Source organism: Danio rerio, chromosome 7, assembly GCF_052040795.2.
Source record: "Danio rerio strain M-AB ecotype USA chromosome 7, GRCz13ab, whole genome shotgun sequence".
In the NCBI taxonomy this organism is placed as follows: Eukaryota; Metazoa; Chordata; class Actinopteri; order Cypriniformes; family Danionidae; genus Danio; species Danio rerio.
This window is the reverse complement of record NC_141027.1, coordinates 53,078,880-53,098,412: the sequence shown is the minus strand read 5'-3', so window position 1 is coordinate 53,098,412 and position 19,533 is coordinate 53,078,880. Positions and strand designations below refer to the sequence as shown.

The window sequence follows — 19,533 nt, the reverse complement described above, 5'->3', positions numbered from 1 at the left end:
ATTTACAATTACTTTCAAAAGTGAATCACTGTAAATAATGTGATATGAAGCTACCGTATGCACATAAACGCTGGAAGTATCTGTTGTGTTTATGATGAAGATGTGATTAACAATTAAACTAATAATAATTAATACATAAATAAAAGCAAAAAAATAAATAAGTTGTGATCACAACATAATTTTTTTGTTATGTCGAGATCACGAGAAAACAAAAGAAAACATATTTTAATGCATGGCCTCTTAGGACTTTAGTAGATAATAGTATGAATTAAATCTGGATTTCTGATTAGAAGTAAAATGCTTTACTTCACTGAAAAGCTTCTTTCATTTAAGTGATCCACTGTACTGTATAAAGCACATACATATCATGAATTAAATGGCAATGACAATCAAACTGATTTTTAAATCATACATAAAGTTATGACAAGTATGTGTGTGATATATCTGTATATCAGTTTCTTTAGTAGTGCTGCAGGCTGTAAATATGCAATATATATTTTTATATATTATAAAATAAGTCTCTTATTATTAAAATCTCTGCAATACACATATCAGTGAGTCAGTTTTTGGGGGCAGTTTTTTTATATTTAATTTAATGTAATTTAATTGTATTTAATTTAATCTAATTATATACAATTAAATTAAATTACATTACATTAAGTACAATTAAATTAAATACAATCAAATTAAATACAATTGAATTGCAGTTAATTTAATTAAAATAAATACAATTTAATTGAACTGTATTTAATTTAATTGTATTAAATTTTATTTTTTTAATGTAATTTTATTCAATTGTATTACATTTAATTGTATTTTAATGTAATTTCATTTAATTGTATTTAATTGAACTGTACTTATTTCATTTTGTTTTATCAAATACATTTGCGGTATTTGGTAAACATAATAGTCTCTTCGAGAATTATTCCAAAGTTAGGGCTTGGTAATATAAAATACAATATCATATTCTGATATATTGTTCCATGGACTGTTTGAAATAAATGCAGTTACCTCAAACATTAATAGGAAGCGTTTTACATCGGGTGGATCTTTGCCTTCGCATCATGCATTAAAATCATTTATCAATGCACTCTGTTGATTGTCCTTTACTTAAGCATTATACATTTCTCTCCACTGATGTGCTTATTGCCTAATTTAACTAAGCTTTCATATAACAGATTTCAAAAAGAGTAATCTTTTAACATGTTTTTACCGAAATAAAATTTCACTTCACAGCCACTATCAAGTTCAAGTTCAGTTTATTATTAATATAGCACATTTCCAATTGCCACAAGGTCACGCGAAGTGCTTTAAAGAGAAAATACAAAAAAGCTGTATTGGCATAATAAAGAAAACAGCAATAGACACAATGTAATAATGTAAGAGCATAAAAGATGTTAACATTATACAAAAGCAGTTTGGTTTCAATGCCTAAAACAAGAAAGTACTAGACCCTTTAAATATTTCGCCCAGTTAAAAGATGCTACCACAGTTGACCACAATACTTTAAAAAAAAATAAAAAATGAACCCCACCTCCCAGGGAAAGGACTTATGCTTCAAAAGACCTAGAAAAGTCTTTAATTTAGACTTACAGTCATATAGAGTTGACCACAGAATATTGCTTTTAAAAGTAAAAGCAATGGGTTTCGGTAATTTGGCCTATAAAAGGATAAAATCTTACCTTAAAAACAGATGTCAAATAGATTTAAATGAAGTGTTTTCAGATTATTCGCCAATCACTTATGGGGTTTCAAAAGGCAGTGTTTTAGGTTCATTGCTTTTTTAATATACATCAGTGATTTGAAAATGGTTTGTTCAAAAATGCAGCAGATGATGCAGCAATAATTGTGTCTCATGAGAGGAAGGAATTTATTGAAAATAAAAATTAGTAAACAAATTGAGGAAGTCTCTAAATAGTTTTGCCTTAATAAATTGTCCTTATATTCGGTTAAAACTGACTTTATTTTATTTGGTTCAGCTGCGAAACAAAGAAAATGCTTCAGGTCAGAGGTAAAAGTAGGCCATCAAATTATTACAACAAAACATGAAGTTAAATATTTAGGTTGCATTTTAGTAGATGGTTTGTAATTGTCCATTTAAAAATGTGTTCTAAATATTAAGCTCCTAGAGCTTTTATTACCTTTTTGCTTATTAGCCTATTAGTTCCTAGATACCAAACTTTAAAAATATTAGCTAGTGCATTAGTGCAGCCATACTTTGACTATGCTGCAGCTTTTTGGTACAGTGGCAGTTCTAAAAAAAATGACAAATATATTGCAGACGGCCCAAAATAAGTTGTGTAGAATTGTGATGAAAGTATTTCCACTGACACATTTAAATAATGAATATTACAGTCAGAGTAAATTTTTTAAAGTTGATAGAAGGGTAAAATTTCTGAAATTAGTGATGGTGTTTAAGATTTTAAAGAAAATGGTCCCAAAATATTTTCTTAATTATTATGTTTTAGTAAGTGAGGTACACTGCCACTCAAGAGGGAGCAGCAGAGATTTTTATCCTTGTAGATTTAAGAGTGAAACGGGTAGAAATTCTTTTTTTGTGTGTACTAGCTCTGTTGCTTAGAATGCTTTGCCTACGATTCTTAAAGAGATTCCATTTGAGCATGTTTTTAGAAGGGAAATTATAAAGTAGTTGTATTACTGTTGAAGTTGAGGATTTTTTTGTGCCGAGTTGCTGAGCTGATGATGGTTGCACTCCATTTATGATTTGCTCATTCATTTTTTAAGAATATTGAGGACAACAATGGAAATAAGCCTGTGGCTTTTTTGTGTATTTTATCCTCAACAGTTTTTAAAATATGGATGAATTATTCCAACCGGACTTGTTTGTATATTTTTGTTAAAATAAATAAATCAATCAATCAAGCAGTGACGAAGCCATTTATAATTCTAGTGGCAGCGCATCCCAAAGGCGAGGACTGGCTATGGCAAATGCACGCTCGCCCCTACTTTCAAGGTGGCCTTTGGGACTTTCAATAAAAACTGATCAGCGGAGCGCAAATATCTGGATGGAGTGTAGGCCACATTCAGTTGGGATTAATAATAGAGGCCCAAACCAAGGCTTTATACACAAAAAGAAGGATTTTAAATTTGATTCTTTGTCTCAACGGTAGCCGATGGAGACACATCAAAATAAGAGTGATGTGCATATTTCAGGCTTTTTAAAAAAAAATCTAACTAAACTGTAGGTGAGTGATCTGAGACTTAGGCAGTCAAAAAAAGAGACTATCAGTTCTGAAAATGTGCAAAAGCCTCCTGTAGGCCTGTGATACAGATACTAAACTGTGACTGTGTTTGTGTGTTCCAGCTGGCTCATGTGCAGGAGGATCTGCGTCAGTGTCAGAGAGACAGAGATGAAGCGCTGCAGACAGTGAAGGACCTGGAGCACAAGGTTTTTGAACTGGAGGTCGAGACGGAATCCAAAGCTCACTCAAATGACAAAACCAGACAAGTCAAAGTTTTAGAGGTGAAGCGCTAATAGAGACATCTCATCCAGTGTTTACTGAACTGCTCAATACATATAGAGCATATTTGCTGTAATGTAAATGTGATACTGTCTGTCAATAGGACCGTCTGTCTGCAGTGCAGATGGAGCTGGAGGAGGAGAGACAGAGCGGAGAGTTGCTGATGGACAGAATAGACAGAGGAAGAGAACAGGTGAGATCCTTCAGACGCACTCGTATTCTCTTACTATGCAATGATAAATGGTGAAATCATCAAAACTAAAAAGGACTCGGCAATAAAATATTAACAAGTATTAATGTATCTGTGTTTGATAAATGTTATCAATATCAGCAGAACTAATCTGCGCTGCTCATTTGTGCCACACGGACTGTTTATCCATTCGTGCAAACAGCTGCGCAAGTTTGTTTCTTTGTTTTCATGCCAAGAGGGCAATTTAGAAGGCTATTCCACAGATTTACTATAGATTTACTGTAGCATATGTAACTGCAGCTAGTATTGTGACAGCATTGAAAGATTTACAGGATGTGAATTTAATTATATATACTAATGTAGACATGCATTATAGGAAAAATTGAATATTATTACTGTAATTGTTAAGCTATAGAATTTGTGCTTTTTAATATGACAATAAGGTGCTATATGCATGGTTTGCCTAAATTACAATGATCTAAATGTGTGATACAATGGATCACATTGTCGAATTTAAATGAAATGAAAGTCAATACTATCTTTAAAGATGTTATGCATTTGCTTCTGTATTTTATGCTCAAAATAAGGGAACAACAAATTCATGATTTGATGTCACCTATTAGAACATTCAGGAATTTATACTTCTGTTAACCTATAGTAAGGAAAAATGGCTGCAAGATTTACTCAATACAAGATTTAAATACAAAAATCATCATACATATTGTACTTTTTCCCAGTGTTGGGTCGCGGCTGGAAGGGCATCCGTTGTGTATGCTTAATAAATTGGCGGTTCATTCCACTGTGGTGATCCCTGATGAATAAAGGGACTAGGCCAAAAGAAAATGAATGAATGAATATGGTACTTCGTATTTATAAGGTAATTAACTTTAAACATTTAAGTAGTAATTTAACAAATTGACTGTCTGGCGTTTACATACAGCTTTCTCTCGGAGTCAGACATTAGCCTTTAATTTTTTAAAGAAACAAAAATTTGACATTTGTTGAGATAATTATTGATATTAATTGATATAAAAATTGTTATCATGATCCTTTTCTGTTCATATGGCCTAGCTAGTTAGAGTTAGAGTATTTCTACAGGTGGGTTGTCAAGCACACATCATCAATGCCCTATTAAAACTAAAAACCTCAAACTACTTGCATGGCTCTTTTGACTAATAAACAGATTAACAGGTTTTTGTTTTTAAGATGCCTCTAAGCGGTTCACTTTTTTTTTTACTATGCACAGAAAATGCATAGACTGACAAGATATGGACATAGTATCCATGACATCACCCAGAGGTTTCTGAAGACCATTTTGTTTGCGCGTCATCGCACCGACCGGGGGATTCTAAACAAGGGCAAAAAGGCAGAGCGTGAGAGGAGCTAGACGCCTGCTATAATTTTGCTTAGACAGGCTTTTCTTTGGCAGAAACTCTTTAATACTTCATTAACTGTGGTTCGTTTGTGTTCTGACCACAAGTGCTTGGTTGTACACTATATGAATAAAGTGTTTAGACTTTTAAAAAGATTGATGTAATACATTGAGCTACTAAGCATTGTACTTATGACTGTTTTCTACAGGAAGAAAACTACTTCAAAAAACTTCAAATACAGTCTGTTAGTTAATGCAAGGCTATTGATAAAATCTAGACATAAAACTGTATGACAACACTTCAGATGACTGTTCTAGAACCTACAGCTATTCAGTCTGTCAGATTCTGGAGTGTTTTACAGGTCTAAAGAAAGTTATAAATGATAAATGATCTTAAATAAAACAAATACATTTATAGATATAAGTATATATTTTCACTCACCTTTGAAATAGAGGCTACTTGAATGGTTTGTGCGCACAATAAAGTGCACACATCATGCCATATCATCTGATAATTGTAGAAAATTCATTCAAAAAGGCAAATGACTGTGTAAAGCCACATAAAACAAAACAAAAATACGATGCATATGCCGAGTTCAGCGAATTATCAGCCAGAATGACATGACGGCGAACAGCGAAACCTAGAGAAAAGGTTGAGAAAATGAAATTAAAGACTTGATGTCTGGATTTATCTTTAAGGAGCACTTCAGTTCTTTTAAAAATAGGCTCATTTTACATTTTTTAAGAGTTGAACTATTGAGTTTTATAATTTCTTAATCTATTCAACTGATCATTTTTAGCTTAGCTTAGAATAAATAATTGAATCGGATTGGATTATTAGCATCTCACTCAATAAATTCCTAGTTACCTAGCTGGGGTCTATTTTCAGGCAGTGCCTAATATCATTGTACCTGCTGCTGCAATGGTTTGGCAGCAAAGTTCCTTGATTATTATACTCGAATGAGAGTATAGTTCCTAGCCATATTGACTTAGAAAATAGCAACTTTTTATTTTCTGTTGGTCTTAGTTCACAACGTACCTACAGATGAGTCCAGCTTTAAATAGGAAAATAGCTAAAATCTTTTTTGATGTTTTTTAGTGAGACGTCTAATGTGATACAAGGATTTATGCCAAGCTAAGCTTAAAGTACACCCACCAGCCTGTGTGTTCGACTTAATGAATTAAAAATGGTAAACCTCAACTATTAAACTTTAAAGTGACTTGTAAAAAGAGCCCATTTCCAAAAAAGTAGTGTGTTCCTTTAAAACTTGCTAAAGAAATAGTTTGGAATCATGTCTGTACACCTTAGAATGTAGACGCTACTGTTTTCATGATCTCTGCTCAAAGCTACAGCTATTTAGCTTGAATACTTGATCCATTGTTGGGTTCGTCTTTTAAAAGTCGCACTAGAGTTAATTCACACCAGAGCGAGAGAAAGATGGAGTGGGAGAGCATTGTGCAAGAGCTTGCGTAATCGCTCTGTTTGGCAGCCTGCCTCCTGCTGAGAGAGTGCCTGTCCAAAATTCAGGCATCAATTAAGCGCTCTCTGCAAAAGCTCCACTTCGGCCAGAATATGAAAGTGGCCAGGCATCTCAGGTCGGCCAGTGGCAGAGCTCACTCTGAAAGCATTTTGGCCCAAGCAGACATTTGAAGCAAGAGGCTGGAGAGAATCTTACTTTCTGACTGACAAAGCTGGTAGAGGGAGCATTTTGGAGTCTGAGACAAAAATAATATATGCTGCTTGAGAAATGAGGTGTGGTTTCTGCAATGTCAGTTTTTGGGTGTGTTCAGAATTGGTTTGATTAAAAACAAACTCTTTATTTAAAACTTTGTTGCGCAGGAAACAAGAGGGCTTATTATTTTCTTGTTTTGCCTACAATTTAACTCTGGTGTCTAGAATATGAGCATAGCATAGGGCAAAGACATTTAAAGAACACGATGTCACAAGATCCAACCACAAATCCCTGGTCAGATCACATACATTTGTCACGATTTTGGCACGATTTCCTTGACGTAGGGTGTTGTGGCTATTCGTCAACGACAAATGGGAGTTGTGACACAAGATTCAATTGTTTATTCTTGTGTAATGTGGCATAGTTTACGACAACCGATAACATGTCTGCAACGCCTCACAACAGTCTAGCATGTTTCATTTTTTCATGATGAGTTCCATCACGTGGGTGACACTGTGCAGTAGGAGCACATCAATTCTCAGTTATATGAGGAGGTCCTGCATTAATGTGGCAGTCAGGTAATCAAATAATAGTCTGCATATTTACTTATGGGTGGGTCACGGGTGCAAAAGATCAATCATTGGTTATGCAAACATTACCTTTTCCAAAATCATAGTTTTAAGCATTTTTTTCCCCGACAGACTGGAACAAATAAGCAGACATCTCCATTCTCACAACAAGTTTCTGAGTTCTCTCAGCCTTCAACTGAGTTTGTTCTTCCGAGGTAATCTAGGAACATGCTGCAATTACATTGAAAAAGCATTTCTTGCTTATTCAAATTTGTGAAAAAAGTTTAATATTGGCTTCTCTGAAACTGTGAATATTTTACTTTAATTTTATTTAGGCTAGATTATTATTTTATATAAAAAAAAGCAAAGATTTTTCCTTGGTGCTTAAGTGCTTTCATTTTCTCCGTTTTACTCGTGGCAAGTTTAGGTGAGGAAGTGTTTAATAAGCAACCCTGGCAGGAAAATATACATTTAGATTTAAAAGAAAATATCTTCATATTAAAAAGGAATCATAAGTTTGATCCTATCCATGTAGTAAGAAATGCCCTTAAATAATGTAATTATTAATTGTCTGCAAGAATAAGTGTTTATTAAGATTAAAATAATATTAAAACATTTTTTTAATTGAGATAAGAAATATAGTGGGCAGCAAGGTGACACAGTGGGTAGCACAATCGCGTTTGCATGTTCTCCCCGTGTTGGTATAGGTTTCCTCCGGGTGCTCCGGTTTCTCCCACAAGTCCAAAAACATGTGGTATTTGTGATTTGGGTAGGCTAAATTGTTTGTAGTGTGTGTGTGAATGGGTGTGTATGGATGTTTCCCAGTGATGGATTGCAGCTGGAAAGGCATCCGCTGCGTAAAACATATCCTGGATAAGTTAGCGGTTCATTCCACTGTGGTGACCCCAGATTAATAAAGGGATTAAGCTGAAAATAAAATGAATGAATGAATATTGTTATAGCAACAATTGTGACTGCTTTGGGAAATATAGCTTGTCATAGGCGTCACGGGATGACTGATCGTGAAGGATTGTGGAGTCTGGTACATTTGTTATCCACAACAAGTCAAGATTTTATTAAGAAAAAAAATTTGCATAATCTGACTTAGTGGCCTTTGTAACCAGCAATAATAATCGTGTGATCTGACTGGGGCTTTAAAAAAGACAAAAGCCTCAAGAATACGGCTTCTCTTGTCATCGGAATTATAATTATAGTTCATTACAGGCATAGGAATCACGTCACCATCTAGAAGTGTGTGTATGTGTGAGAAAAAATCCCAGGTGCTTTTCTGAGTGTTGTACACATTTTGTAAGTTTTTTACAAGCTTTCAGCTAATAAAAAATAATAAATAATAATAATATAGCTATAGTAATACAGTTTTGTGAAATAATTGAGGGACCATTTCAAATTTGTGTAAAAAATATTATGTTTGTTTTGATATTTTTATTATTACTACTAATGAGTGGTTTTTCTGCATAAAATAACAAAAATACTTTAAAAAATAAAACATTGTCCAAAGTTGTAATTGACAGTATTTAATGTGAAATTCAGAACAATTTGACTTTTAATAAATAATATAATTATAAACAAATAAATAAATATAAATATAAACATTTTACTAATATCCAAGCGTAAAAAGTGGCCTGTTGATGTTTTCCATAGCTGTATGTGCACACATACGAGTGCAGCATTGTTTTTGATGTTTGGGTATATACAAAATTTACATAATAGAAGTGTGTCTACAAAACCAAACCACCATTGTGAATTGAAAGTTTCTAGTTTTTGTTGTATTTTCTTTTTAACAAGCCGGTTAATTTTAGGATCATGCATCATTTGTTGAACCCATGACTTCCTGAACTGTAACCTCATGAAACTTTCTATGAGTAGCCCAAATTTGTCCCTTTGCTTATTGTTTCCAAAAGCTAATCTGGTGCATTGGTCTGATTGCACCTGTCGCAACACATTTGTACCCTTTATAAAGTGACAAATCTAGATCAAGGCTGAAGACGTGATTAATAGATTATGAAAGAGAGGAGCGTGTGAGCTTTTTTTAATTGTCTGGAAATAGAGGATATGACACAATAGTGTTACCCTCAGGCCGAGGTGAGCAGGAACGGTAGAGGGCTCTGTGTAGACTGGCTGGCGTTCAGGAGTGGGGGTGATGCTGGGACGGACACACCTGCGGCCATGGCAGCAGGTGCATGAGCGGCTGTCTAAATGAGAGTAATCTCCGGCTCTTTGCTCACATGATCTCTCTCTCTCTCTCTGTGTGTGTGTATGGCTCTCGTGCTTTGATTAGTTTCAGTGTGTTTTCTGCTCTGCTGACGCAGCGCCCTGCAGGGTAGTGCGGCACACGCGGCCCATCATTCATCCCTGAGCCTCACTGTCACACGCTAATTGGCATAAAATATCATCCACTCTTAACGCCTGGCAGCGGACAAAAAGAGCCATCTTCTCTCCATCGATCGCTTTCATTTTCTCCTTTTCAATTTTGATCCTTCTTTCCTCTCTGTCTTCTAGTACATAGTCTGAAAGCAAGTTCCCTTTGTCTTATCAACAGATTTAAGGCATTTTGCTGACTGATGTCTATGAGTTATTATGGTTGGTTTGGAGATTTTCCAGCAGCAGCTTTGTTGATGTTTTGGAGAAATTAGAGAAAAATGTGAACATTCAGGTTATGGCGATGGTGAGAAAAAAAAGAGTAAATATCTCCACACACTGATGTTATTCCTACAAACATTATTATACATCAACTGCAATGTTTTTTTCCAGTAAGAAGACATTAAACTAAGACTGACTGCACAGATATTTAATGCTACAAAAGATTTCAGTTTCAAACAAATGTAACGTATCCCTTTATTACGGTGATTTCTAAAAAGGCCATGTAACACTGTGCGCTGAAGTAATTGTCAGAACAGAGTTAAACTACCTTTTAAAATGTACGCTACCTGTCAAGCATTCACTGGTTTGCTGGTTCAAGCCCTGGCTGGGTCAGTTGGCATTTCTGTGTGGAGTTTGCATGTTCTCGCCATGTTTACGTGGGCTTTCTCAGAGTGCTCAGGTTTCCCCCACAGTCCATAGACATGCGTTATAGGTGAATTAAATAAGCTAGATTGGCCATAGTGTATGTGTGTAAATGACAGTGTATGTGCTGATTAATAAAGGGACTGAGCCGAAAAGAAAATGAATGAGTGAACAATATGTAAAATATAAAAAGAACAATACATCTGTTGGTGGGACATGTGTAATCATTGGGGTGTTTGTATCAGTGCGGTTTGTGTAATCTTAAGCCTGCTTAATCTTGTGCACTTTTTCAGAATACAGGAGCACATATGTGATGTTACTTCCCAAGTTAATGTGTATTGATTTAATCATTTAAATCTAATCTGTATTTCCTCTGGAAAACATGACAAAAATAATGAGCAAGAACATTACCAGGTTAATTAGGATTTTCTCTATTGTAGTGTTTCTGAGCAGACATCTTTTGTAAAAATGAATGAAAGAAGTAATCAAAATTGGTGCAAATTAGCAGTTTCAGTTTTGGAAGCTAACACAACTAATTGAAAACATACTGATGTACATTGCTCAGCATATATAAGTGCACCCCTCAAAAATCTCTCTTTTAAATTCATATTTTAATAGGAAGCTATTCAATATTATATTTGTTGCATATACATTAGATTATTCAGCACTGAAGCCAAATCTGGAGCTTATCTAACAAAATAACTAACCATAAAGATCCAAAAACTGGTACTGCCAAATTTTTATGTTGCATAAAAATATTAATCACAAATTTTAAAAACGATGAAAAATCAAGAGAAGCAAACAAATGGAAAAAATTAGTTGATATTTTGTAGGCTGTAATTTATTTTTTGAAATATTTTGCTTGAATTTATTTATATTATATTTCCATTTCTAAATATGTTTGGTAACTAAACTATTATTTTAATCAATATATATTATTTATAATTTATATATAATGCACCAAAATACATTGCCTATATTCACTGAGAAATGGAGGAAAATGTTTATTTTCAAAATGGGCTGTACTCAATCATGCTGAGCTCTGTATTGTTCCATTGAGATTATTCATTCAATTTTCTTTACTTAGTCTTAAAAGCATCTTAATGTCTTTAATTTTCCTTTATAAAAACAGAGAAATCCTGTATTAATATGATTTCACATTTACCAATGCTTGCATCAAAAGTAGTTGTCCAGACTGTTGGCGTGGCAGTGTTTTGTTATTGTTGTTGTGTTGCGTTAGGGCGTTTTGCTATTATGTTTGTGTGTGTTTGTGTGACAGTTGGAGCAGATGAGGAATGAGCTGATGCAGGAGAGAGCCAGCAGACAGGATGTGGAGTGTGACAAGATCTCCCTGGAGAGACAGGTAAAAACAAACCCTCCTGACTCTGATCAATGCCTTCAACAGCCATCATCTCCACCTCTCCAACCAGCAAAACACTTTAGTCAAGTCATCTTTATTTCTATTTCAATGTAGATTGTGTCAAAAGCACTTACATAGAGTAGATAAGCAGAAAAAAGATAAAAAGCCGTGGTATGGAACATATGAAATATGATTTAGTTCAATTTACAGTTGTTTTTAACCATTAACAAGCTTTGTGGAGTACTGAAGTCACATTTTCAAAACAGCTCACACAAAGCAAACTGTGATTTTTATTTATTTTTCTTTAATTTTTTATTTTTTTTTGCTTTGACACAAAATGCATGGAATTATGTGTTTTTCAAAATATCTAAACACTTTTATCATTCATGCTTTACAAGCAGTAAAAAACAGTGCTTTTTCAGCGCATTATTGCATGCCAAACTTATTTCAAAAAGATTGAAAACAGACTGATGGTAAATTTCATGCATTTATTTTGAAACAGAAGCAGTCTTACCAGAAAATTACAAAATCATGCCATGCTGATCGCATTCAGCTCAAACCTACTCCTATTTTCAACCACATGACAATAATCCATGAGCTGTCATTGAGAGACAAATGAGCATCATTTCATAGTTACATCAGTAGTACACATTTCACAACAAACAGAAGAAATCCACATCATTTCACAATAAGGCAACTGTGTGTATATATACATACAATATAATATAATAAAATCTACATTTTTACATGTACCTGAATTTGTAAAATGTATTACATGATAAGTATTATTTGGTTGTACACTTCAAAGCTAGTCTCTCTATATTGTAGTTTAAAAATGTTTTGAAATGTTTGGCAAAGTGATTGGGATTTTACTGTTTGCAACAGATTGCAGCAATTCATTTGTTTCATTCTATCACACACTGATGTACCTTAAAATTCATTCAAACTCAGAAATAAAAGTAGGTAATTTCTTTAAAGCTCCCTGTTGTTAGTGTCAGTGTGTTATGAATGAAATGCATGTTTTCTGAATGAGAATTGTTGTTCGTGTTTTGGTGAAACAAGCTTATTTTAAGACATATGGAGTGGGTATCACTTCATTTTGATGGTCCCTTTAACACATTTTGTTGAATTTAAGTTTCATTGCATCTACATGCCAATTAATTCTCATTAGATTATAAGTAGACTGTTAGGTTGGGGTAAGTTGACAAATACTTGCACAGTTTCTTATAGTCAGTTAAATGTCTGTTGAAGGAGCAGAATCAGCAGATATTAAGCAGACTATGGAGTCAATATAGGGCCATATATACTTGCAACATAAAAAAAAAGTTTTGCAAACAAAAAGTGTTCAGCAAAAAATAGTAGAATAATGCAAAAAAAAAAAAAAATTTCGAGAAATAAAAAGGAATCTTGCAGACAAAAATAAAGAACTGCAAATCAAAACCAAGTAGTCGGAAAAAAAAAACAATTGAAATTTTTAAAAAATAGACATATATTTGCTAAATATTTTTTTTTTTTCAATATTACCTTTACAAAACCTTTTAAGTCAATTGCAACGCTCATTTTGATTTGCTTTTCAGTCAACCGTGAGTTTGCAAAGCTGTTTTCTTATTGCACTTCACATTTTTGTTTCGCTTTCTGGCCTTGATTTGACAAGGGGGGCAGAGACACGGGAACTGGGGCATGTACAGCATGCCCGGGACTTACTCCTATAAAGCGACGTCATCAGCTGGAGACATCGTGTCACAAAGGAAATCAGCCATGAATCACTGTCAAAAATCTAACAGAGATTAAAATACCTGAATCCTTTGTTTTTCAGGGGGCTGTTTAAATTGTCAAACAGTAAAACTAGCAAATCAAAATGAGCGTTGCAATTGACTTGAGACGTTTTGTAAAGGCAATACTGCAAAAACATTTAGCAAATATACAAATATAAAAAAAAATTGCAAAGATTATTTTTTCCCCATTACTTGATTTTTATTAGCAGTTCTTTATTTTTGTTTTCACTTTATTTTAGTTTTTTTTTTTTTTAGATTTGCATAATTAAAAAAATATATCAATACATTATTTTGTTTGCAAAACTTTCTTTTATTTTTTAAGTATATATGGCCCTATATTGACTATAGTAGACAGTCTACTAATACTCATATAAGAAGTAATTGGCACGTAGTGGTAGTGTAACTTTTAGTCATCGAAATGTGCAATAGGGACCATCAAAATAAAGTCTTGCCATGAGTTGTTTTCTGTTGTGCTGGTCTGAGTGAGTTTTGGAGGTGAGCTTGAACAGTGAAAATGTGGCTTCAGTACTGCATGTCACTGTTAATTATGATACAGTGGACCACTAACCTTCTTCATATACAATTTCATGTTTTTTTTTTTGTATGAAGAATAAAGATCTGAAGAGCAGGATTGCTTATCTGGAAGGATCTCACAAGCCTAGTAAGGATGGACTGGTGTCCCAACTGGAAACCCGCATCCAGGAACTGGAGGAGAGACTGGAAGGAGAAGAGAGGTAAAACAGCTAATGTGTCTAATGCATAGGTCTTAAACTCAATTCATGGAGGGCCACAGCTCTGCAGAGTTTAGCTCCAACCACCTTCAACTCGCACCTGCTTAATACTCTCCAGTAGACATGAACAGCTTGATTAGTTGGACCAGCTGTGTTTGATTAGGGTTGGAGCAAAACTGCGTAGAGCTGCGACCCTCCAGGAATCCAGTTTGAGACCCATGATATAATGTGTCCTAGCCATCACAATGTATGATTTAAACAAAAAGAGTTACATTTGAAGATGACTTTTTACAGGGATCGAGCTAACCTGCAGCTGGCAAATCGACGACTTGAGCGGAAGGTGAAAGAAATGATGATGCAGGTGGATGAAGAGCATCATTCACTGCAGGATCAGAAAGATCAGGTCAGCAAACAGCCTTCTGCTTAGGGGAAAACACCACAATTGTCCAATTTTTAAACATCTTTTAAACATCATTTACATTTTTAAACATATTGACAGTAATTTCTAAAAAAAAAATAGACAATTTTCTTGCGTAGATTGTCTAAGGAATAATATATGTACACCCAAAACTAAAAAATTCTGTCATTTTTGTGTTTCTGTTTTCTGTTGAACACAAAAGAATTTACGTTAGATGAAATATAAAGAAACCTGTAACAATTGACTTCCAAAGTACTTGTTTTTCCTATCATGGAGGTCAATGGTTACAGGTTTGTAACATTTCTCAAAATATCTTCTTTTCTGTTCAATAGAACATAGAAACTTCTAAAGGTAGAAAATACTTTTAGTTTTTGCACACTCTCTCCTGTGAAGCTGCACAGCTTTTTCTATCTTTGATAATAAAAGTTGTTAAGAGTAATAATGTTAAAGGGCACCTATGATGAAAATCATCTTTTGTAAGCTGTTTGGACAAAACTGTGTAGGTATAGTGTGTCTACAGTCATATTGGGTTGATAATGGAAACATTAAAATAGAATTCCTCCCTTTTTGAGGCTGACCGCAACGTGATGGAGGAGTGCTGTTTCCTTACCCACCAATTTGATTGACAGCCATACATTAACATGTCTCTACAGAAATGCATATAATGACATCAACAAGACAGGATGTGTGCAAAGCATTTCGGATTAAAAGATCTGTTAAGCTCTCTGTGCTCATCAGTCATCATCAAATGTGATCAAGAATGAGTTTTACAGGTTTAAAACGTTTTTAAAACATTGAATGTTTGTAATGAATGACAGCAATTTTACCATCTTTATCACCACAGCTGCATGTCAGAACAAATATAAAAAGAAGACGCTTCAAACCCGGTTTGTGGACATTAAATCAGGTTTATTCTGTACATTAACATGAAAGTACATTAACATTAACGTGTATCCTGTCATATTTACCATACAATAACTGCAAATTTAAATGTGTGCAATGTGTGTGCGCGTGAACTTTGTAACGAAATTGTGTGACTCATCATTGCAGAAAGACTTGAGTTTGTCTCCACAACAAATACATCAAATAATCATTGGTAAAGTTTTACTAAGGTATTTCTCACAAACATTATGTGAGATCTGCTTCCTTCATGTCTGTCACTGTGCTGTTTATCTGACGCAGCCGAAGCGGAGATTGAGGCACACTCTGACAGGCACATGGGAACGGTGGGTGGAGAGAACCAGCATTAAAGGCACAGGCAACAAAAATAGCTACATTGTGCTCAGAGTATAATTCATATAATACATAATCTAAAAAAGTTTAAGTTTTTAAGTTAAGTTTAACAGCTTAATTAATCCACCATGGGCAATTAAATTAGGGCAGTAGCATTTCATGATACAACAAACACATAAAGAGACAAATCACTTACAAACAATATTAGAAAACACAATCCAGCATGCATAAATGGTACTAAAAAACAGGATGCACTCGTATATTTCAAATTTAAAACTTGCTAAAATGTAAGGTTGTAAAGCCTTGTTGCCTCAGGAACAAAGGGCAGTTCATATCTGTTAGAAGAGCATTTAATGCTCCTAAACTCTCTTCCAGATGGCAACAACAAAAAAAGGCTTCAGAGGATGGGAATCATCACCTACCATGCTTTGAGCTTTCCTTTCCGATGGGTGTTTTGAGCTGAAACTTCACAGACACATTCTGTAGGCACAAAATACTTCTCTTAAATCTTAAAAAAGGGGTCAAATATGTGCCCTTCCAAGATTTAGCTTTGAATCACAGGAATAAAAGACATTTTAAAGTGTATTAAATGGAAAGTGTTTGTTAAATTCAAATTGTACCGACGTTTACCCATCAAACTGTTTTATGAAATAAAGGTTTGGCATGTACTGTAGTAACAATCTAAAATGAAGCAAAAATGATGCAAGAGGATGAAAAACATCATTCACTGCAGGATCAGAAAGATCAGGTCAGCAAACAGCCCTCCACTGAGAGGACAGTGTAAAAAGATCTTAAGTAAGATATAAAAGTAAGTAAGCTCTATATATAAACTGTGTGTATTTGTAGAGGGTGAAAGAAAGGTACTTTATGTATGTTGCAACAGTGTGCAACAGTGATTCTGCTGAATTGTGATAAATATGTAGTCATTGCTGTCGGTTTCTGATGTGTGGTGCTGTATGTGTGTGTGTAGCTGAACCTGCGTCTGAAGGCTCTGAAGAGGCAGATGGATGAGGCGGAGGAGGAGATCGACCGACTGGAGCACAGCAAAAAGAAACTGCAGAGAGACCTGGAGGAGCAGCAGGAGGCCAACGAACAGCTCCAGAGTCAGCTCAAAACACTGCGCACTGAGATGAGGTAATGATTTGCTCTGCGAAATACATTACTGCTGATCTGGGATCAGTAGCTTCAAGTCATCTGTAGCAATTCATTATCACTGATGGACTGACATCTTACTGTATTTGCTATTAAAAATCAAGCTGTCGTCTTCACCCATCTGAATATTTATAATCAACCTTAAGATAATATTGTAATCGTTTAAATGGAGTGCAAGTTGACATCATCAAGTTCAAAAGATTTGACTGAATACTGAAGGCTTTTACGCCTTATTGTTTATTTTTTTTACATTTAATAATAATTTACATTTTACATTTACCTTTAATTTTATTGGTTAGGTTATACCACACAAGCAAGAATACTGTTTTCCCTTTTGTTTATATGAGAGTGGGATTTTGCTAATGAAATGATTTTATACAATAATTAAGTGAATAAGAAGTTAATCAGACTCCCTAATTTTTCACGACGTTTTTGTAATTTTTTTTTTTTTTTGTGGTAATTCTTGGAAATTTGCAGACAATTTTGCAATTAAAAATGTATACAAATATAAATGTATATAAATATAAACATAAAAATGTATAGAAATATCTTGTTTACCATATTAGATAGCCTACTATGTTAGGTGTTCAATCTGACACAATGACACAAATCATCATAAAAATAAAAGCTTCTTTATTTTGGTCTCATCAAGACAAGGGGCTCGTTTCAGAAAGGAGGTTTAGTGAAAGCTCAGAGTATTCTAACCCTGAAATGAGAAAAACTCTGGGTTTTCAAAATGGCAGGTTTACAGCTATCAAGGTAACTTACTCTGTGAATCTAACCTGGTCAGGAGCATGTTTTATTCTCTAAACTCAAAGTTTCTGTCAGCTTCCTCCCCTTTTTTAAAAGATGAAGTGGTATTTCTCGCCTTAGCCTTACATTTCCACCCACTTATTTTAATGCTCATTTTTGATACACGCATAAAAACGATTGCTGGAAACGGAAAATACGCATAAAAAACATATGCACATAACTGAGTTGGATAAACTTTTATTCGATAAGAAAAAATGTGCAAAAAGTGCGATAGAAACACTGAACAAAATCCAGTATGTGCAGTAAAAAAATTTTGTTATAAGAGATATCATGATAAAAATGTGTGTGAATGGACAAACCAGCTGGCTGAACACTTTGTAAAACATCTGAAATGTTGTTTTGGTCATTCTTAAACGCCTTAACTGTTTCAGTATTAATGTATATCATTAATGAGTGTTAAGAGCGTCTGTTGTCCGCGCCTCATGGCTTCAAACGCCCCCACGTGTTATTGTGTCAGCATTGTCTTCTGAGGTGCAAGTACGTTTATTAAATAAAGAAAAGATTGACGCAGCTTCTTCTACCGCAGTAAATTTAGTTTTTTATTGTTAATATTTGCAGCCAATTAATCAGGAAGTGACTATTTTTAGAGTCTATTTAGACTATTTAGAGTTTCATATTAGACACCATATTATTTTTTGTTTGATTTGTCAAAATAAATGTCTCTGAACAAAGCAGAAAGAAACCACAGGCATCTGCAGTGTTTTTGTTTTCAAGAATTGATTCTTTTTTGAACAAATCACTTGAGTCAATTATTCAATAAATCATCACTGATCACATGGTTAAATTTTAAATGAATTAACTGTTTTGAAGGAATTGCTTGAATCGGGTACCATGAATAAGTTTAAAAATTGATGATTTTTTCCCTTTCTTCATGATGAATGTGTTTTTGCTTGTGTTTTATGTTTAATTAAAAATTTTATGAAAATGAATAATAAATAACTGAAATAGGAATTAAAATAATTTGTTCGGGGGTGACGCAGTGGCAGTGCTGTCGCCTCACAGCAAGAAGGTCGCTGATTCGAGTGTCGGCTGGGTCAGTTGGCGTTTCTGTGTGGGGTTTGCATGTTCTCCCTGCATTCGCATGGGTTTTCTCCAGGTGCTCCAGTTTCCACCACAGTCCAAAGACATGCGGTACAGGTGAATTGGGTAGACTAAATTGTCCGTAGTGTATGAGTGTGTGTGAATGAGTGTGTGGATTTTTCTCAGAGATGGGTTGCGGCTGGAAGGGCATCCGCTGTGTAAAAAAGTGTTGGATAAGTTGGTGGTTCATTCCGCTGTGGCGACCCCAGATTAATAAAGGGAATAAGTCGAAAAGAAAATGAATGAATGAATGAATAGTTTGTTCGTTAACATGTTTTTTTTAAGCAATAAAATTAAAAGGTTTTCATTTTTAATGACATTTTTAATGATTTTTTATTTACAGTAACTAGCTTTATTGCAAGTGTGTTTGAGACACTTGCTTTCATCACTGCAAGTCTTAAAGGCTGGGCAACCCTCATTATTTATCGAAACAGCTTTTAACAGTTTTACATCAGACAAAACCAGGTCAGCTAATAAGTAATAAAACAGGCATGTAAGCACATTCAGTGAAATCGTTATTAATTATACTGATTCAAATTCCGCTGGTGAACTTCTGGTATGATTTATACCAGTGTTTTTCAACCACGTTCCTGGAGGACCACCAGCTCTACACATTTACCATGTCTCCCTAACCAAACACACCTGATTCAGATCATCAGCT

General features: G+C 34.4%; 2 protein-coding genes across 2 annotated transcripts in view; both read left to right on the top strand.

Annotated features, from left to right (window-relative positions):
• Positions 1–19,533, top strand: part of myzap (myocardial zonula adherens protein) — a 75,442-nt gene that overhangs the window by 12,377 nt on the left and 43,532 nt on the right. The window lies entirely within an intron of this gene.
• Positions 1–19,533, top strand: part of cgnl1 (cingulin-like 1) — a 67,480-nt gene that overhangs the window by 46,659 nt on the left and 1,288 nt on the right. Inside the window, exons 13-18 of the mRNA XM_087261870.1 lie at positions 3,326–3,484; positions 3,586–3,675; positions 11,590–11,673; positions 14,055–14,179; positions 14,471–14,579; positions 16,798–16,961. Coding sequence (XP_087117996.1) covers positions 3,326–3,484; positions 3,586–3,675; positions 11,590–11,673; positions 14,055–14,179; positions 14,471–14,579; positions 16,798–16,961 — 731 coding nt within the window. The remainder of the gene's footprint in view (positions 1–3,325; positions 3,485–3,585; positions 3,676–11,589; positions 11,674–14,054; positions 14,180–14,470; positions 14,580–16,797; positions 16,962–19,533) is intronic.